The sequence below is a fragment of the Bos mutus genome, chromosome 16 (genome assembly GCF_027580195.1).
Source record: "Bos mutus isolate GX-2022 chromosome 16, NWIPB_WYAK_1.1, whole genome shotgun sequence".
Lineage (NCBI taxonomy): Eukaryota > Metazoa > Chordata > Mammalia > Artiodactyla > Bovidae > Bos > Bos mutus.
This window is the reverse complement of record NC_091632.1, coordinates 41502929-41523777: the sequence shown is the minus strand read 5'-3', so window position 1 is coordinate 41523777 and position 20849 is coordinate 41502929. Positions and strand designations below refer to the sequence as shown.

At 51.1% G+C, this 20849-nt stretch overlaps 1 protein-coding gene across 2 annotated transcripts; it reads left to right on the top strand.

Moving 5' to 3' along the window:
* The first annotated feature begins 1686 nt into the window (after positions 1-1686).
* Positions 1687-15379, top strand: ENO1 (enolase 1). 2 transcript variants are annotated; one of them, XM_070385178.1, is made up of 12 exons: positions 1687-1845; positions 4053-4146; positions 6669-6764; positions 8065-8123; positions 9495-9564; positions 10021-10154; positions 10538-10760; positions 11986-12183; positions 12783-12984; positions 13379-13487; positions 13692-13750; positions 14961-15379. In XM_070385178.1, exons 2-12 carry the CDS (start codon positions 4062-4064, stop codon positions 15028-15030), a joined length of 1305 nt encoding a protein of 434 aa, XP_070241279.1. In that variant the 5' UTR covers positions 1687-1845; positions 4053-4061; the 3' UTR covers positions 15031-15379. The 2 variants fall into 2 exon arrangements, with proteins under 2 accessions (XP_070241279.1, XP_070241280.1); XM_070385179.1 differs by lacking the exon at positions 8065-8123 and adding an exon at positions 7704-7762.
* Positions 15380-20849: the final 5470 nt, after the last annotated feature.

Genomic DNA, 20849 nt, shown 5'->3' with positions numbered 1-20849 from the left:
CTTAGTCAGTAGGCCTTCAGTTTTATCCAAAGCTAGGGATTAAGGAAGAAAAGCAGGTTTTGCAGCTGACAAGAAGAAATAATAATTTGAATATACACTTTGATCTCTCTATGCAATGTGTTAAACCTGAAGATGTATGACACTGTTTTAGCTCTCTGAATTACCAAGAGGAGCGCTAAGAAAGTACAAATAATTCTTATTGGAAAATGAAGCTCTCCCTTGAGTGTGAGTGTTTGGGGTAGGAGTGTGGATGTACTGAAGAACTGATTTAAAACAGGCATCAGTTCTTTCTTCAGCAGAGGGTAAAACAACTACATCTACTATTGTCTATTTTTCATTTGTCAGATCACTGAGGAATATTGCCTGTTTTGAACTTTGAGAAATCCCCCAGGATATGTGTGAAATTCCACTGCCAAACCAAGGCTCCCCTAGCAGCTCAGACGGTAAAGGATCAGCAAGCAATGCAGGAGATCCTGGTTCCATTCCTGGGTCAGGAAGATCCCCTAGAGAAGGAAATGGCAACCCACTCCAGTATCCATGGACAGAGGAGCCTGGTGGGCTACAGTTTATGGTGGTCGTAAAGTCGGACATGACTGAGCGACTAACACACACACACAAGCACACACACACACACACACACAAACCAGGACAAGTATGGTTCACATGGATGAGAAAGAGAGGGATGGGGCCTCCTTTTAAGATTCAACACACACACACACACACACACACACACAAACCAGGACAAGTATGGCTCACATGGATGAGAAAGGGAGGGATGGGGCCTCCTTTTAAGATTCAACACACACACACACACAAACCAGGACAAGTATGGCTCACATGGATGAGAAAGGGAGGGATGGGGCCTCCTTTTAAGATTCAACACACACACACACACACACACACACAAACCAGGACAAGTATGGTTCACATGGATGAGAAAGAGAGGGATGGGGCCTCCTTTTAAGATTCAACATTAACAAGAGCCTCAGAATGAAACTAACCCTGGGCACGCACATGGAGGAGTGCCTAGGCCATAGGAAGCGCTCAAAAAGAATGAGCTGCAATTAAGACAAAGTGAACATCCTTTCCGCTATCTTGGCCTGATAACTCAAGTGTGACCGACGCACAAGGACAAAGGGACCATGTCACCTTGGCGGGCGGCCGGGAGCGCAGGGCGCAGGCGCGGGTGAGCGCACGTGGCTAGACTCCCGGCTCCGCGGCCGCCAACGTCTCCCTGGGGTCTCCAGCACCGCGCAGCCGGGCGAGGGGTGGGGCGGCCAGGAAGGACAGGCCGCGAAGGTCGTCACCAAGGTCGTGGGCCGGACGTGCGGCGCCGGAGTGACGCTGCGTGCGTGCGGGACTCGGAGTACGTGACGGAACCCCGAGTCCTCATGCCGGCCGCGCTGCCCCGCCCCTCCTCTCCCTCGGGGCCCCAGAGCCACAGATTGCTCTCCGCCGGTGGGGGGGACCTCGGCCGGACACTGGAACGAAGGGGGACTGGGGCTCGTCCATACCCCACCCATTTGCTGGGGCAGTGGAGACGCCCCAGCCCGGTCCAGCCCCACCTCCCTGGTATGTCGCCCCCTCTAACCATCCGCAGCGGCCGCAGCTCCTCCCTTCCCTCGGACGAGAGGCCGAGTGACGGCGCGCTGAGCCAATGGCAAGGCGTCGCGGAGGGGGCGGGGACTGGGCGGGGTCCCCTCCGGGCTGGGCAGGAAGTCCTGTCCTGCGGCGCGGAGAAGAGCTCGGGGTAGTCGGAGTGCTTGGAGTTTGCCACTTATCGGTCATCCTTGGTGTCCGCAGCACTCTCTCCCTCTCTCTAGGGCGGCGACCTCCGGCGGCCGGGTGAGAACTCGAGGAAGGGCTGCCGAGCAAGCGCCCGCGCGGGCGCCGCGTGGGTCCCCCGGGCTCGCGGGCGCTCCTGCCGGTCAGACTGCGGGTGGGGGGTTCGGCTGGGATGGGGAAGGGGTGGGTCCGCCCTCGCGACTGGCCTCCCTGGCCAGAGTCCCGGCTCGACGCTGGGGCACCGCGCCCGGTTTCTCCGGAGGGGAAAGTGCAGCTTACCCTGAGATTACGGGTTACGGGCCCGCGTAACTGTCCCGGGAGATCAGGGGTACAACACGCAGTCACCAAGACAGCAGGCGGCGAGGGTGGAAGGTTTGGGAAGTGCTCCAGGTCCAACCTGCGTGCTCATTAAAGCCAGGCCCTTACGAAAATGGACAAAGAGGCCGAGAAAGGAGAGATTCCCGCGAAGCTGCAACTTCCCCCTCCGGGCCCCGCGCCCCTGCCTCCCGCTGGTGGCCCCCGGCCTGGCGCCTAGGTGTCCAGCCCGTCGCTGCTCCGGAATGAGCAGGGACTAATGTGGGTTTAGAAGGCGCTTGTCCTGGAAGAGACTGCAGCGGAGCCGGGGAGTCATTGGGAAGCCCTTCTGGCGACCTCACCCAGGTCGGGCACGAGCCGCTCTCGGCTCCCCAGGCTGGCCACCAACAGTCAACCCCTGATCTGACATAAAAAGGATGTATTTTACGAAATCTTGTTCGCTGCTTCCTCTGCAATGTGGTCTTCCTCTTGAGCGGTGTGGGCAGCCGGCTGACCTGCTTCCGGGGCACGTGTAGGCCCCGGCTGCCCGGTCTGCCCAGGCTGCCTCTGGTCCGGGGTTCAGTCTAGACCGATAAAAAGACGTGCAGGCTCCCAGTCAGACACACCTTCCTCTCTCTGTGTGCTCATAGCATTTTAATAACTTGGGAGAAAAGTTTTTCTATACAATTTAAAGATAAGTTGAACTTTATTTTTACATCATGAAATAAGTTGATTACTTTCTCTTATATCACTAAAAGGAAACCAAAAATGAAATCTTACAACTGTGTGATGAGGTAGTGAAATGAATATGTGTTTAAAAAAGTGTATCTAAAAACTGTAAAGTAAATCAGTGGTGGCCTGAGGATGAGGGGACAGTGACTGGAAATGGCCTAAGGGAACTTTTTGGCAGTGATAAATGTTACACAGGTATGATTGCCCAAACCCCGAGGTTAACTAGAATTTTAAAATGAGAAAAATTTAAGCAAATTTGCCTTTTTGTCTTTTTATTGGCTAATGAATAAAAACTCCATTGTTACAAAGACAAAGCCACGCACGTGACTTCATGTCTAATTTTGAAACTTAAAAAGATGCCATTTGCTGCTTCAGAACATTCCAGAGAAGATAACTGGAGGAGGGCCCAGTTAGATAATGGCTTTTGAACAGTGATTAGATGTCCACCTCTGTCTTAAAAGATGTTCAATTAGTTTATTCCTTGGAGATCCCCTGGGAGGGAAAGCAAGAAAAGGGGGACTTTTTTTTTTTTTTTTTTTTGATATTTACTCTTTGTAGCTGCAACCCCCACCTTTTTTTAAGGTGTTTTCAAAGGAAACTTCTTCACTTGGCATATCCTGGTGCTCAAAAAAATCGTTTCTCTAGGTACAATTCATGATTTTCATAATTAAGATTTTTAGTTGGGGTGAAATGCCCACTGAAAGAAACACTAATTAGATAACGTTATTTTTGTGCCCTGTCTTGCTGAAAACCCAAGCACTGTGAGGTTTGAAAGGCTCAGAAATTGGCAAAGCTCACAGCACACCAACCAAGAAGCTCACTCCTCCCTTCCAAACTCATAATTTCTGATTATTCTATATCAACCCGTTAAAGAGCCTCCTGATGCCTCAAGTTACCTGATGAATTGTGTTTCCAGCTTTTAATTCACTGTTCCACTACAAACCAGATTTTCCTCCTGTAGTTTATTTTTTTTCAATCCCACCAGCACACATGTGGTCAGGCTTTCTTTGCTTGCATGACCAGCCCTGAGTTAGTAGGGCCTTTCAGAGCTGCCCCCCACCTACTTTTTAGGAACAATTCCCACTGCTTTCCAGCAGGCATTTTCTAGTCACCCTTCCTACATTAATTTTTAGTTATATGCAGACTCTTCCTAGTCTAGGAATCCTCAGACGTGACCCCGTGAATAATGAGCTGAGGTTTCGTTATGGTTCATGGAAAACGTGAACTGTGTTTCCCTGCAGAAAGTCACCATGTCCATCCTGAAGGTCCACGCCAGAGAGATCTTTGACTCTCGTGGGAATCCCACCGTTGAGGTTGATCTCTTCACCGCGAAAGGTATGTGCCACCTTTGTTGCTATAGTCCCTTGCACCACATTCCATTTTTTAAAGCTTCAAATGACAAAGCCTTAGGCAGAAACAGCTTGTGGTCTAGAAAGCCTTTCTTTCTGATCTACACGTGCTGGTAGGCTGTGGTGCTGGTAGGCTGTGGTGCTGGTAGGCTGTGCTCCGAGGCTGGGAGGCAAGAGGCCCTTGTGCTTCTTGGTATTTAGAGCAGGACGCAGGTCAGCTCCTAGATCACTGAGGTAGGGAGGTAAGGTGATACCTTGTCCCTAAAAGGGCGCGTCACTCGTTTGCCTCACAGCTTGTGACCAAATAAGTAGGCACGGTGTGGTAGGATGGATCTTCCTTGAAAAGGAAAGAGATTAGGGGAGTATAAGGGTATATATAGCGCTCTTATCTCTGCTTCCAGAAATCACTCTTAGAGGATCAGGGACAGTTTTTACTTGGGGGTGTTGGGACATCCAGAGGCTGGTATTTTTACCTCACTATAAGTCCACATAGGAAGAATTTGCCCGCATTCGAAAAGAATAGAATGGGACCCCCTTAAAATGTTCCCTCCTTAATCTTTTTTACTTTAAGAAAATCTAACGCTAGCCCCTGTGTTACCTCCAGCAACATCTCAGCCATTTTCTAAATGGCCCAAGTGCATGAAGTTGGAAAGGGAGCTTCAGGCAGAGAGGCACCCAGTGGTGCCGAGCACAGACCTGCCAGACAGAGCTGAGTCATGGTCTGAATCACAGGCCTGGCAGAGGAACCTCCAGCCCATCCCTTCCTGTCCTGCCTTCCCCCTTGCCCAGAAAGTGAAGGCTCCTCAAGTCTAGATTCATCCAGCAGAAGTCTACCTGTGGTTACTGTGGGGGTTGCCATGAGAACACCACTGCTGCTAGGCATGTGCCTTGTGGATTCTCAGAAGATTGCAAGAATTTCCTTTCAGTTTATGAGATTGGCTCACTTAGAGAGTGGAACTTTCCACTTGGAAATTAACGGACTTTGAACAAGGAAAAAAGACCCAGGGTGCTAAAAGATTGTTGAGAAGGAGGCATTTTCTTTGAAACTCTTTAAAATGACTAAAATTAATGTCTTTTAACATTTAAATGAATGGGACTTTCTCTTTTGTGTTTTAATCCTTTTCAGGAAGAATAAAAAGGCCAGGAAATCATAAATTTGTTAAGAACCTTTCATCATATCTTTCTTTCTTAGAATTTATTTTTTAGGCCAGTTTTAGGTTTGCAGCAAAATCAAGTGGAAAGTAGAGTGTTCCCATCTATCCCCCATCCCCACCATCAACACTCTCACCTGAGCAGTAGAGTCAAACCTGCATTGACACGTTATCACCCCAAATCCATAGTTGACCTTCTTCACCTAGACTAACCTTTGTTAGAGTCAAGGCTGCACTGACTCGTTATCAGCCAAAGTACATAGCTGACCGTAGAATCACTCTTACTTCCATCGTGTCTTCTCCTCGTCCAGGGCTGATGGATACAGAGAAAGCCAGGGGCTGGATACAAAGAAGAACATGTGGCCCTCTGCTCACACAGTCATGTGGTGACACAAGCATGTAACCAAGTGTGACTGAGATACTTGGTTGGTCTTTTCCTCTTCAGTTGAGTTGCCTTCACATCCCCGCACCCGCCAGTTCTCAGAGGGGAAATCCCTGACAGTTTCAAGAAGGCTGCCTGCACTTCCTGCTCCCCTAACCCTGTCTGCCCCGTGTAACCGGATCTCTGCAGTACCTTTCCTGACCCCGTCTGTCCTCCAAGGACAGCTGCCACTTTCTGCTCCACAGTCTAGGCTTAGCCAGGTGGCTGGCTTCTGTATCTGCAGGACTGGATTGGGTTCTAGTGTCATTAACTCTGCGCCTTTGTTGTCCTTATTCCTTTTCTCTTCCAGCCTATCCTGTTAGGCAGAGAACCTCCAAATAGCATTCACTGCTGCCTAAGCTGAGGCACATGAGCTGTAGAGATTCCTCTTGAGCCTTCCAAACTTGAAAGCTAGCAACGCGATCTCAGTTGTCTAAGGGAAGCTTAGCAACAGTGCTCTCTAACCAGACTGTCTAAAATAGCTTGGTGTTTCCATGGGTTACTAGCTTCTAGAACATGACAAATCCCGCAAGTGGATTTATGGTGCTTCTGTTGGACTGTGTGGCTGGGGGTGGTCCATGGGCCAGCTGCAGGGCACCACCTGGGAGCTTTCAGAGATGCGGACTCAAATGTCCTGTCATGTCTCAGGATCTGTATTTTAACCCACAGGTGCTGTGTGCGCATGTTAAATCTGGAGAAGCTCTGCTCTAGACCTTTATCTTTAAACTAGAGAAATTCATCAGCTCTGCTGTAGGGTCTTCGGTATAAAGTCGTAAAAGCACGGGAGGCCAGAGGAGCAGCCATCTTGAGTCTCCCCGATGTTGGGAGGAAGTGACCATTTCCTGAGGGCAGATGCCCTCTGTGCCGGGAGGGATCTGAGAGCTATTGCTTAATCATTAGTAAACATTTCCCCCCCCTCCCCCTCTCAACATCCAGGTCTCTTCAGAGCTGCTGTGCCCAGTGGCGCCTCAACTGGAATCTATGAGGCCCTGGAGCTCCGGGACAATGATAAGACGCGCTACATGGGGAAAGGTGAGCACAGACCCAGGCCGGCTCGGCCCTGGCGACCATGGCCTCCCTCCTCCCTGCAGCTCGCATCTGGGGGCAGGAGACCTCTGATTTGGCCCAGGGTGTGGACGGCGAGCATGTGTACCGCCCAAGGGAGAGAGAGCTGGCTGACTGATGCCAGGGTCCCTGAGCCTGTAACCCAGGGCAGGCGCTTTCAGTCTTCTTTCTCCTGCGATTTGTCTCCAGTCTGTGAAGAACTCCTGGTTGGGCCAGGGAACGAGGGAGAAGAAGACACGTTAGCTAGTCCTCAGGAGAAGCCTCTCGTCCTCTAGGAGGGCTCTGAGGGCCTTCCCGGCCGGCTGGCCTCTTGCTGGGGTGTGGTCTCGGGGTGGAGGCTTCCGACTCATCATGGATAGAGCAGTCGTTGTCTCTCTGGCAGAGGCCAGGTCACAGAAAAGCAGACAGGGCTGGACTGCACTCTCCATGGAGCAGTGTCACCCCGGGGATGCGAATTGGTTCTGGAGAGAAGGCCGGAGCACAGGCTGTGTCATGGTTCATGGCCCTCCCAAGGGCCACACTGTAAGGAGATGGAGGGCACGAGTTGGCTGCCAACCTTCCAGGGGAGGGAGATGAGGAAAATGGTCCAGGGACACTGCATCGGAGGGGCAGCAGCGAGTGAGGTCAGGTTGAAGGGGACACAGGGCCAGGGTCACGGCGGCTCCACTGCAGGGGGCAGCTTCTGTAAAGAGCTCTCCTGAGGGGTCTCGCTGGCAGCCCAGGTGGACTCCTGCCCAAGGCAGGAGGACCGCGCCCCACCCCAGTTAGGATGAGGCCGAATGCATGGTCCCCACTGCCTTCTCCCCACCTTCCTGTTTCTTCTCTTTTTCTCACTCAGCGCCCTTCACAAACCTGTTCTCTTCTGAGTCTTTCTTTTTTCCTTCTCTGTCAATCTCTGCTGGTCAGGTGTCTCCAGACCCGTTAAGTATATTAACGAGTTCCTGGCGCCAGCCTTGTGCACACAGGTAATACACGGGGCGTCCTTTAGCCTCTGCAGCTGGCCTGTCCAGTGCATGGTCTTGCCAACTAACCTCCCTCCAGACACTGTTTGGCGGCTCTGTGTGTGCCTCTAACCCCTGGGGGTCCTAGGTAAGAGCACTCAGACTGGGCCAGAAAGCCCTCCGATTCTGGGAGGAGAGGGCCAGGGGTCCCGTTGAAGGTCTCTGGTGGGCTCTGAATATCTGGGTGAATATGGTGAGCGGTTCTCCAGCAGTGCTGCTCAAGCCTCTCATCAGCGTCGGTAATTTGATTTGATTATTCCTTCTAGGTGTCTCAAAGGCTGTTGAGCACATCAATAAAACTATTGCGCCTGCCCTGGTTAGCAAGGTAGGACCCGCCTCCTGATGACTAATGTATATTAATGCTATCAGAGCGCCGCCGCCCAGTCCAGGCCGGGGGGCTTTCCTGTTTACAGAAGAGCTTATTCTGAGAGCTAAAGAAGCTGGGGGGCTTCCCTGTCGTGCATGCGAATTACTTGGCCTTTGCTGACCTGCCCTCTGCCTGTGTGGCCATGTCTAACAGAGCATGGAACTGGATCCGAGGGACAGGAGGCTCCAAGAGCCTTGATGTTTCCCAGCAATGATCTAGACCTCTGGGGAGTTAAGATCCAGATTTTAAGGGTGGCTCCCAGGGATGTTGAATGTAGTACCCATTCAGTGGCGACTGACTGGTTTTTTTCATGAGCTGTGGAATTGTATGTTTAAACAGCAGAACTCTTGTTAAATAAAATCCTATTTGGAGCCTCAGTATGGCAAACAGATATAAGTAGAGCTGCTGTAGAGGAAGTGGGGCTGGGGACCTCACAGCCCAACCTGCTCAGCTACTTTTTTGTCGCTTTTATCCTCCCTCCAGCCCCTCCCTCCCAGATTCCTATGGCCTAGCCTGGCCTCATGGGTCCTCCTTGGTGTGGTCCCTCTCCCAGCTCCACTCTGTGTGCCCATGGCAAGTGGCACCTCTGCTGGCTCTATTCCCAGCTTACCTGCTGTGATTGGTCCCCAGGCAGAGTTTCCATCACTGCTCTGCCGTCCCAGCCTCCCGGCCCCCTCCACACACAAGAAAGATGATAAATAATTTGCTGTTGTGAAGTTTTTAAAGTAATGTTGACTTTTATTTCATTACTTTGAGCCAGTTTTTAAGATGCCAATTTGGTTACTTTATAGCTCTCACAAAAAGTATTCATTTTGGTCAGTTATCAAACATTTTGGGGATTTCCCTGGCAGTCCAGTGATTAAGACTCCACACTCCCAATGCAGGGGACCTAGGTTTGATCCCTGGTCAGGGAACTAAGATCCCACATGCTGCACACAACCTGGTGTAAAACATTAAATAAAGATTATTATTATTTTTTTATTTTGGCCTTGTGGACTACCTACCATCAGATACTCAGATGTCCTCATTGAGGACAGCTGAGTGACAGCAGAAACTGACTTTGGTGAGCACAGTGCTTCAAATAAAGAACAATGAGTTCTGCTGTTTTACAGCCCCCAAAGTCAAAATGCTGGGAGAATTACGTGATGCTCTTACAGCCTGTGAAGGGCAGTGTTGTGTCTCCTTGTTTTCTCCTGACATGGATAAGCACAGAACCGACCTGGGCTTTGCACGGTTCCCAGGGCTGGTGGCTCTGTGACAGGAGGGCCCAGGGCGTGCGGGTAGAAGCACCATTCCGTCCAAGCAGCTCACCCTCCCTTCTCCCTGCAGAAGCTGAACGTCGTGGAGCAGGAGAAGATCGACAAGCTGATGATAGAGATGGACGGCACAGAAAATAAGTGTGAGTGGCCCAAGGGGAACCTTTGCAGGATGGTCGTGGCTTCTCCTGAAGACTCTTGAAGTCCCTTGGGGAGAGGTCATGTCCCTAACGATGAGTTATGTGACCAGATAGCTGTGGTCCTTGCCTCACGTTCATAAATTACATTTTTAAATATCAGGAGTACAGCCAGCTGACAGCAGCAGGTGTGGAGGGTTACTCAGAAGAGGCCTGTGCTTTAGGTAGTCTAGCAATTTGCGGAACTTGCTAGAGTTGCATAGACCAAAGAAAGGGCTTTCTCTTTGGGTGAAGAGCAGATGAATGTATGTGGGAAGAAGGCTGTTGTATTTCTGGTGTGACAGAGATGAAGAGGTTCAGAATACAATCCAGGGCTCACACAGTGGTGGTCCAGGCGGGAATGCCAGCTGCAGGAAGGCTGGTGGGTAAGACATACCTTCATTTAACTCTGTTCTGTTCCAGCCAAGTTTGGTGCGAACGCCATCCTGGGCGTGTCCCTGGCTGTCTGCAAGGCTGGTGCTGTGGAGAAGGGGGTGCCCCTCTACCGCCACATCGCCGACTTGGCTGGCAATGCTGAGGTCATCCTGCCAGTTCCGGTGAGTAGCTGGTTTGAGCTTCCCGTGTGCAGAGGAGGGAGTGTTTGCTTTCTCAGGGGGACCTGAGACCTCCCGCCTCTCCAGTTCATCCATATGTGACCCTCCAGCACGAGGGTACGAGCAGGCTCTGCGGGTCTCGGCTGCAGACACCTCTGCCAGTGCCGGCTGACAGTGACCTTGAGCGGTGACCCGGCTGCCCTGCACGCATCTCCTTAATTGTCGATGGGAGAGGCACTCTATACTTGTCTTGTTGGATTGTGTGCACCTGTGGTGCTGGCCGCAGTGCACTGATGCATGGGCTCCATGCGGGAGCCGGGCATTGTGGGTCTGCTGGGGGCAGGGAGACCCTCCGGGCCGGGAGCTATACTCCTCTCTCCCCACAGGCTTTCAATGTCATCAACGGTGGCTCTCATGCTGGCAACAAGCTGGCCATGCAGGAGTTTATGATCCTTCCTGTTGGGGCCGAAAACTTCCGGGAGGCCATGCGCATCGGAGCAGAGGTTTACCACAACCTGAAGAATGTCATCAAGGAGAAATATGGGAAGGATGCCACCAACGTGGGAGATGAGGGCGGCTTTGCCCCCAACATCCTGGAGAACAAAGAAGGTAGTGGCTCCAGGGGAGCCCCCACCCTGGGCACCGCGGTGCCCCTCCCGACCCCCAGTCTGCCTTTTCCACCTTCCATTCATCAAGTACCAAATCGCAAAACCCTTTGTGATTTAAGAAACTAGCACTTCCTTTAAAAAAAAAAAAAGAGGTTTTCTTATTAATTTGACTTCTGAATGGCCCGATGATTTGCTTAAACTGGGCTGTCAGTGGGCTCGAGAGGCAGTTTGTTCTCCTACCATCCTTGCTCCCCAGCGATGGCAAAAGTGTGCAGCCTGCTCCCTGTTTAAGGATACTGGCATGCTGAGGTTTCAGGTCATTCAGCCGCAGTAATGCCGCACATGCTTTGTTTCACTTTGAATCCTTAGATGCAGAATTAAATGTGAGAGTTGAATAGAGGATACAGAAGTCTTAGGAGAAGAATTCATGGCTGAGTTTTCTGTTTTAGAAGAAAAGGTTAGGGTTGCAAGCATATTTCATGGGCTTCAGGGATGGTTAGTGGAAGGAAAGGTCCATCCTGACCTTTGGGTCAATCATACACAATAGCTGACATTCAACTATTATAACTTATAAAAACCCAGCCGTTTCACGTGGTTTGAATCTTGGGCACCTTTGCTGTGCAACAGTAGCCAGTGTCTTGGTCAGTTTCCCTATAGGCAGTGCTCCTGAGTGAGGCTGACCCTAAGCCTGGACCTGGATAGCAGAGCCACAGCGTGGGGTTCCCTGTCAGTCCACTGGGCTCCCTCTTGGATCGCAGCCTTGTTGTTCAGTCACTTAAATCGTGTCTTGACTCTTTTCAATCCCGTGGACTACAGCATGCCAGGGTTCCTGTCCTTCACCCTCTCCTGGAGTTTGCTCAGATTCATGTCCATTTAGTCGGTGATGCTGTCTAATCATCTTATCCTCTGTCTTGGCTCTATTTAAAGCCCGTTCTTCGGGACAGCTGATCTCAGCTGGTCACTGTAACTGTATCTTGGCCAGCACAGCTGTTCTTTGGTGCTAAATTTGGGAGCGTTTGTCAGTGAAAAAGCCTCTGAGAGTCAGTTTCCAACTTGGCCATGCACTTGTGGCCCTGAGCAAAGGTTTCTTGCCCCAGAACATAAAAAGGTTCCTGGAATCTTGAGACTGGTGGTTGGGGCCAGAGCACCTTATCCTCCCTATGTTACGGTTCCCACTGGGCAGAGCTGGCCTGGTCTCCAAAGTCGTCACCACCATCTCTTTCCAGCCCTGGAGCTGCTGAAGAATGCCATCGGCAAGGCTGGCTACAGCGACAAGGTCGTCATCGGCATGGACGTAGCTGCCTCTGAGTTCTACAGGTCGGGCAAGTATGACCTGGACTTCAAGTCGCCCGATGACCCCAGCAGGTACATCACACCCGACGAGCTGGCCAACCTGTACAAGTCCTTCATCAGGGACTACCCAGGTGAGTGTTCCCAGGGCATCTGCGGGTGTGAGTGGCGGGTAGCGCCCCCGCAGTGGCGACATGGTGTGAGCGCCTGTGTCACTGTCACAACAGCCTCCTGAATAAGCAGATGTGAGGCAAAGACTGCCGGGCACTCCTGCACACGGGAGAGGGGACACTGAGGCAGAGAGTGGGTTAGCACTTGCCCAGGGGCGCTCGGCCAACAGTGGCACAGGTGTTCACACCAGGCAGGGCCTGAGTGCCCGTGTCTAGCGTTGAGCGCCTTGGTGGAGATGGGGCTGGGACGCGCACCCCAGTATCACCCCTCTGGGTCCTCAGCCCTGTTCTTACTCTCGGTGGCACTAAACTGAGAACCCCTTGGGCAGCAGGTTTTCTGCCTCCACGACCATGGGATTTCAGCATTGCAATTACCGTGCTCCCTGTCACAGGAGGGCTGGGTAGGGCGGACTCCTTCCAGGACTTGCTTTAGGGACAGGCTGTCTGCAGGTGGGAAGGGTGAGGCCAGGTGAGCCTCAGTTCGGGGGAGGTGGGGCTCCAGTGGTGTTGCTGGTCAGCAGCCTGGGAGGCCACCCTGATGAAACACACTCTACTGTCCGCAGTGGTGTCTATCGAGGACCCCTTCGACCAGGATGACTGGGAAGCTTGGCAGAAGTTCACTGCCAGCGCAGGGATCCAGGTGGTGGGGGATGACCTCACGGTGACCAACCCCAAGCGGATCGCCAAGGCCGTGAGCGAGAAATCGTGCAACTGCCTCCTGCTGAAAGTGAACCAGATTGGCTCTGTGACCGAGTCCCTGCAGGCGTGAGTGCCCTCCCTCCAGGGGCAGCTGTTGTGAAGAGAGGGGCCTGAACCTGGTGGTGGGGAGGGGGCTCCTGGTTGGAACTCCTGGTGGCATTTAAAGTTAGTGATGGCCCCCAGGGGACCGGGACATTTGGCAGCTGTGGCCTGGTCCTGACCGCTGGATGACCGTGCACTCAAGATTCCATCTCACATGGAGAAAGTCAGGGCACACACACACCTCTCTCTCGAGGAGGCTAAACCCACTAGGTTTCCAAATGTGACTACAGGGCAGAGAACGTCCTTGGGCCTTTAGGGGAGGTTGAAGGTTATCCTCGTCCCAGCAGTTGAGGGCTCGGGAGGGGCTGCAGTGCCTGAGCCATGGAGCCATGCCAATCTGGTTTTCTCTGGCTCCTAGGTGCAAGCTGGCCCAGTCCAACGGGTGGGGCGTCATGGTGTCTCATCGCTCCGGGGAGACTGAGGACACCTTCATTGCTGACCTGGTGGTGGGGCTGTGCACGGGGCAGGTAAGGAGCTCCCTGACACGAACACAGATCTGGGGTGGGGGTGGAGAGAACGGAGTCCTGGGTGCCTCCTTCCCCCCTTGCCAGGTCAGAGAGCCTCCTTAAGGCCTTGCTGTCTCTATGCCTGGCACCCTCCCCTTGCCCAAAGCTTCCGAGAGGATTCAGTGTCCACTGTAAGCAGCTGTGGCCTTTGTTTTCTCCTTCCAGATCAAGACTGGTGCCCCTTGCCGATCCGAGCGCTTGGCCAAGTACAACCAGATCCTCAGGTAAGAAGCTGCCCGCGCTGAGTGTGGGCTTGGTCCCCAGGAGGAGCCTGTTTGTGCTCTGCGGTACGAGGTGGGTCAGGCGCCCTGGCCCCAGTGGTGGTAGGTTGGGGCCAGTCAGGCACCTGATAGCCCTGCCCTGGATCGGGCCTGCTCCGCACAACTGCCTGGTGGCTCCTGGTGGGAGAGGGAACTGCTCCCCTCTGGACAATTGCAACCTAGAATTTGGGGGAGCTACAAGGAGGCCTTAGTGATTCTCTGACTCTCCAGCCTTGTTTTGTGAACAGGATAACAGAGCTCAGAGAAAGAAAGAAAAATTGCTGAAGGGCAAACGGCAGGGTTTCCAGTGTTCAGCTCCTTCGGACACTCTAGTCTCTCCCCTTTCTGTCCTTGAGAAGCTTTGCCTTTAAACACAGGGTGACCTGCCCTTCTGTTCTTTTCTTCCAGTCTTGAAGGGAAAAGGAACATCTGTTTCATAAGTCTTCCCACATTACCCCATCTTTAAAACTTTATCCTGGAAAATGCCAAACATATAAAATATAAGTGAATAATAGACCGTACTTCCTCTCCATCACGTGCATGCACCCGCTGTTCGTATTCCTCCGTGTTTTGTCTCTACACCCTTTTCTGAGAATCTTAAAGCAAATTCCAGGTATTTTGTGATTTCACTTGTGTATATTTCAGATAAAGCCTTACTTTTGTTTTTTAACATAACCACTCTACCATGATGGTTCCCACGATTAGTGGTAATTTCTTAGTGTCAACATTGGGTCTGTTCATCTAGCCTGTCTCCTCTCTCGTCGCTAAGTGACTTTTTTTTTTGACATCAGGATCCAAACAAAGTTCACACTGATAAGTGCCCCCGCCTTTTTGCCCTGTACCACTTATTAGTTCAAGAAACTGGGTTATCCTTTCATTTTAAAAATCTTTTTTCTTTTTCTTTTTTAAGTATTCTAAGAAGTCACAGTCCTACCATTTATATTAGGAAGGCAGGGCAGGAAGGAGAACAGGTGCATGAGGAGAGCCCAGATGTTCTTCTTGGTGTCTCCAAGAAGCTCAAATTTAGGGATTAGTGGGGCAGACTGAGCGAGGGTTGAGTCCCCAAGTTCCTAGCAAGAAGTGTGTCCTTGACTACCTCTCTGGGTGGGAAAATTTATTGCATTGAAGTTTGACATCTGTCTTTCTCTCCCCATCTCTCTTTCTGCTTCCTAAGAATTGAAGAGGAACTGGGCAGCAAGGCCAAGTTTGCCGGCAGGAGCTTCAGAAACCCGCTCGCCAAGTAAGCTGTGGGTGGGCGAGCCCCTGCAGTCACTCGTTGGCTCCTTAGACCTGCATCTGATGTCACCGAGCAGTGTGAGGCCCCCGCTGATGCCCACAGGGGCCTCTGGTAGTTACCTGCCCTCTCCTCGTCCTGTGACGTCCCCGCTGCTTCCTTAGACCTGCTACAGAAGCCATGCCTGACCATCTGGAGCCCTGCTGGAAACCCTAGCTCTGTAATCACGTACTTGACCCAAATCATTGTTCTTCTCACCTCCCTCCCACCAAGTATCCAGAGCCACATGTATCTAGGTTGTCATCTCTGAGGTGTCCAGTGGGTTCATGTGCAAAATAAAAAGGCCTGAGTGACCCGTATATATATGCCCTGTGTGTATGAAGTGGTGTCTGAGCCTGTCCTCACATCTTGGATATTCAGGAAGCACCTCTACAAGAACCAGAGGCTTTGTGTCAGGATAGAAGGAACAGGAGTTTGTGGAGGATGTTGTATAAGTCCTAGGGGAGGGCATGCTGGGGAAAAAGTGACAGGGGGTCAACCTGTGCCCTGCAGCAGAGGCTGGGCCAGTGCCAGGAGGCAGGGCCTGACTTCAGGACCAAGCTTGTTGGGGAGAGAAAAATGCAGAGCTCTCACAGGGTACCTCAAAAGCAGCTAAATAAGTTAAAATTTAATTCATTCCTTATTTTCATCTGCCTGATCTCAAGTGCTCAGAAGCTCCATGTTGCTGATACCCACTGCCTTGGGTACTGCAGGTATGAAGTGCTGGCATTGCAGAAAGCACTGTCTGGAGTAATGAATGAGCACCAGCAAGAGGTGAAAATACTGTGGCTTCTCTGCCCTCTGCCCCTTGAGGTCTGGTGTTCTACTAGTGTTTTGTTTTCTTCCCCTGATTTGATAAAAATCCCTTGAATTGTGTTTTAATACCCGGCAAGAGTCCCTTGCATTGCAAGGAGAGCCAACAAGTCCATCCTAAAGGAAATCAGTCCTGAATATTCATTGGAAGGACTGATGCTGACTTGATACAAAGAACTGATTCATTGAAAAGACCCTGATGCTGGGAAAGATTGAAAGCAGGAGAAGGGGATCACCAGAGTAAACTCTGGGAGTTGGTGATGGACAGGGAGGCCGAGTGTGCTGGGGTTGCAAAGTCAAACACGACTGAACTGAACCCGGCGAGGCCCCCTTGTGGACATTCTTGTTCATTGCTCATCTCTATCTGTTTAACCCAAGAAGCAGAACCAGGAGAAGATAGTCACTCAATCTTTTCTGACTGTGACCCCATGGACTGTAGCCTCACCAGGCTCTTCTGTCCATGGAATTCTCCAGGCAAGAATACTGGAGTGGGTTGCCGTTTCCTTCTCCAAGTAGAAGATACATACACAATATTGAGATGCATCACAAGGAATTGGCTCCTGTGATTGTGGGGCATGACAGAGAGTCCATAGGCTGGCCAGTTAGAAGGGAGGGTGATCAGGAAAACTCCACGTTCAGGTGAAACTCCTCTCTTGTGTAAACCCTGCTTTAGGAACTTTCACCTGATTCAGGCCCACCCAGATCATCCAAGAAAATTCCTTGTTCAGAGTCAACAGTGAGTGGTTTGAATTATATCTGCAGAATAGCTTCACAGTAATACCTAGGTTAATATTTGAATAGCAGGACTCCTGTCTTATCACAGCCACCACCCCTTGTGAACTTGGCAACCACACACAAATGTCTGAAGCCATACTTCAGATAAGAAGACCCTACTTCACCTAATGTGGTGCAGCCCTCCTGTGTACAGCCAAAACCACTAACTAATCCCAGCTTTGCATGACTGGTTCCCATCTGAAAACTGATTCTACAAGGAATGAGGCCTGACAGTCTGCCTGGACTGTTCATCCAGACTTAGATGGCTAATTTTAGTTGCATGTCAGCATTTCCCATGCTTAGTCGCTCAGTCGTGCCTGACTCTCTTTGAGTTGAAGCCTGCCAGCCTCCTCTGTCCATGGAATTTCCCAGGCAAGAATACTGAAGTGGGTTACCGTTTCCTCCTCCAGTGGATCTTCCTGACCCAGCAATCGAACCTGCATCTCTGTCTCCTGCATTTCAGGAGCCTTCAGGAAAAGCCCATTTTCTGATCAGCAATTAAAGGCATTCGTCACTCAGGTTAAAGGATAGATAGGAGCCCTTTCAGATCTGTTCCACCCAGAAGGAAGGCTACTGGGGTCTCACTGGCCCTGGGGATGCTGAGCCCCTGGGGACGGTTGACAGTTTTTCACCCAGCAGAAATAGCATGTTGCTGACACGGATGGGCAGGAGTAAGCCAGGAAGAAATACAAACCATCAGCCTTTTCCTGGGCATTCTGACTGAAGCAGGACAAGCAACGCTGATTCTAAGTTTCCAAGTGTTTTTGAAGTAAACATCTCTGGTAGCTCTTGTTAGTAGTCTCTGGACTTGTGTTCTGTGTTTTCTTTTTTAATGTTAACCTTGTAATACAAACATTGGTTTTTCACCTGTGATTGTCTTGATTCCTGCAACAAAACAACTGAAAATTTGAAGCAGTGTAGTTTGCAAACTTCAGCTGGCCACAGCTTAGAGTCTCCCTGGTGGCTCAGCTGTTTAAGACTCTTCCTGCAATGCAGGAGGCCCCAGTTCGATCCCTGGTGGCTTCCCTGGTGCACTCAACTGAGTGCAGTGCTGGAGACCTGGGTTCAATCCCTGGGTTGGGAAGATCCCCTGGAGAAGGGAAAGGCTACCCACTCCAGTACTCTGGCCTGAAGAATTCCATGGACTATAACCCTAACCCTGCTGCTGCTACTGCTGCTAAGTCACTTCAGTCGTGTCCGACTCTTCGCGACCCCATGGGCTGCAGCCTACCAGGCTCCTCTGTCCATGGGATTTTCCAGGCAAGAGTACTGGAGTGGGGTGCCATTGCCTTCTCTAACCCTAACCCTAACCTCTTCCAACAACACAAGAGAAGACTACACATGGACATCACCAGGTGGTCAATACTGAAATCAGACTGATTATATTCTTTGCAGCCAAAGATAGAGAAGCTCTATACAGTCAGCAAAAACAAGACCGGGAGCTGACTGTGGCTCAGATCATGAACTCAACAGACATGAGTTTGAGTAAACTCCGGGAGTTGGTGATGGACAGGGAGGCCTGGCATGCTGCAGTCCATGGGGTCACAAAAAGTCAGACACAACTGAGCGACTGAACTGAACTGAATTGATACAGCAAAGAGTCAGACACAACTGAGCGACTTTTCACTCACTAGAGTCTCCTCAGAAGCTTTTAAAGTTTTGGCCATACCCTGCATCATGTGGGAGTCTTAGCTTCCAGAACAGGGATCAAGCCCGCACCCCCTGCACTAGAAGGCAGAATCGTAACCACTGGGAGGGAAGCACCCCCTCCCCCCGCCTCCCAGACCAAGTAAATCAGAACCTCAGAGCGGAAACCAGAGGCTCAGTGTTAAACAGAAGTTCCCTAGCTGACTCCAATATACAGCTCTGAGCCTGGCAATGCTCTGTGCCTCCGGCCCCAGTAATTTTATTTTAATGAATGCAGCTGAGACTGGAAGACGGCAGCTGAAGGCAGTCAACACAGGTCCCAGAACTGCAAGTGGAGCCATTTACAGGGAGGAAGCCTGGACAGGCAGAGAAGGCAATGGCAACCCACTCCAGTACTCTTGCCTGGAAAATTCCATGGACGGAGGAGCCTGATAGGCTGCAGTCCAAGGGTTCTCGAAGAGTCGGACACGACTGAGCGACTTCACTTTCACTTTTCCCTTTCATGCATTGGAGAAGGAAATGGCAACCCACTCCAGTGCTCTTGCTTGGAGAATCTGAGGGACGGCGGAGCCTGGTAGGCTGCTGTCTATGGGGTCTCACAGAGTTGGACATGACTGAAGCAACTTAGCAACAGCAGCAGCAGCAGCCTGGACAAGAGCCTGCTTCTTGACTAAGAATTCCATGTCGAATCAGCTCTCTACGTAGTTTGGCCCCAGGGACTGGTTTCATGGAAGACAGTTTTTCCATGGACTGGCGCTGGGACTAGGGGATGATGGTTCAGGCGGTAATCCAAGCGATGGGGAACAGCAGATGAAGCTTCACCAGCTCAACTCTTGCTGTGGAGCCTGGTTCCTAACAGGTCCATGGACCAGTATTGATCTGTTTTGAGGGTTGGAGACCCCTGCCAAATGGTCACACACAGAGTAAGTACTATAAATGGTCACATGGTGGGGGGGATGAATCTGGAGATTGGGATGGCCATGTCCACTACAGATACTGTACATAGAGGAGATAACTAGTTAGAGATGACGGTGTAGCTCAGGGAACTCTTCTCACCGCTCTGTGGTGACCTAAATGGGAAGGAAATCCAAGAAAGAGGGAACATATATACATATAGCTGATTCCTTTTGCTGTACTGTAGAAACTAACGCAAGTTTATAAAGCAGATTTCCTGATGGCTTAGCTGGTTAAGAACCCACCTACCAGGGCCAGAGACCTGAGGGACTCATGTTCCATATCTGGGTTGGAAAGATGCCCTGGAGGAGGGCATGGCAACCCACTCCAGTATTCTTGCCTGGAGAATCCCCATGGACAGAGGAGCCTGGCAGGCTATAGTCCATGGGGTTGCAGAGTCGGACAAGACTGAAGTGACTTGGCATGCACGTACACATACTCCAATAAAAATTAATTTTAAAAAAGAAATGGTCACATCAACTTAGCCTCCCACCCAGAATAGAATGAATTAGACCATCAAATGCTGATACACTTACGTAGGAAGAGGTACATGGGGAAAGCCTGGCACGCTGCAGTCCGTGAACAACAAAGGAAGAGGTCCAGGGCATAGGGAAAGGAGAAGGCGCTCTTGAGAGCTGGAAAGCACCTGTGGCCGTGACTGAACAAAACAGGGGCAGGGTTTAGAGCAGCAAGTTCATAGCAACCCTAGAGAAGTATGGGGACCCACTGAGCCAAATTCCCTGAGGTGTGATTTACCTTCAGTCACAGGTACCTGTTGTTTTACTGTGGTTGTTTTTTTGAATATTTATTTGCTGCTCTGGGTCTTTGTTGTGGCGTGTAGGATCTAGTTCCCCAACCAGGAATGAAACCAGGGTGCCCTGCATTGGGAGCGTGGGGTCTTAGCCACTGGACACCAGGGAAGTCCACACGAACCTGTCAAGTGTACAGTCTGGTGGGTTTTAAAAAACGCACCCGGTAACCAGCACTGCTCCATGACAGACCATTCCCAACACCCCAAGAGTTCCTTGAGCCCCTTCCCAATTAACTCCCACCCCAAAAAGCAGGCAGCCTAGTGCCTTTTAAATTCAAATTAGTTGTCAAGAATCTAAAACAGATTTCTTGTAAAAATTCCAATTTCTGGGTTCTAATGGATTGACATTAGACATTAAAACTTGACAACACCGGGCCCACATTCCTAGAAGGCAGCAGTTGGCCATCTTCCTTTTTTTGACTTCACTGCGCAGCATGTGGGATCTTAGTTTCTTGACCAGGGATCAAACTTGTGTCCCCTGCAGTGGAAGGCTGGAGTCTTAACTATCGGACCACCAGGGAAGTCCCTGGCCATTGTCTCCTGAAGGCAGCTGCTTTTGAATCTGCCACTCCGGGTCCACGGTCTCTTCTGCAGGCTGACATCTTCCCAGTGCCATTCCTTTCCTGTAAGAATCCTCTGTCCCCAGGAGCCCTGGGGGTTTAGGTCCTCCAGGGCTCCTCTGCTGTTGACAAGCAATCTCCCGGTGCCTTCAGGTAGCAACAACTCCCCAGACACAACCTTGAACTTGTCAGCTCACAAAGACCCATAAATGGGGCAGGCAGGGTACCACT

What these genes read in the sequence shown, in the direction of transcription:
- ENO1 (XM_070385178.1), top strand. Translation starts at nt 4,062, where the DNA reads ATGTCCATCCTGAAGGTCCACGCCAGAGAGATCTTTGACTCTCGTGGG. An exon ending in GGACGGCACAGAAAATAAGT is followed by an intron (nt 9,565 to 10,020) that starts GTGAGTGGCCCA and finishes GTTCTGTTCCAG; the next exon opens with CCAAGTTTGGTGCGAACGCC. An exon ending in GTGACCGAGTCCCTGCAGGC is followed by an intron (nt 12,985 to 13,378) that starts GTGAGTGCCCTC and finishes TCTGGCTCCTAG; the next exon opens with GTGCAAGCTGGCCCAGTCCA.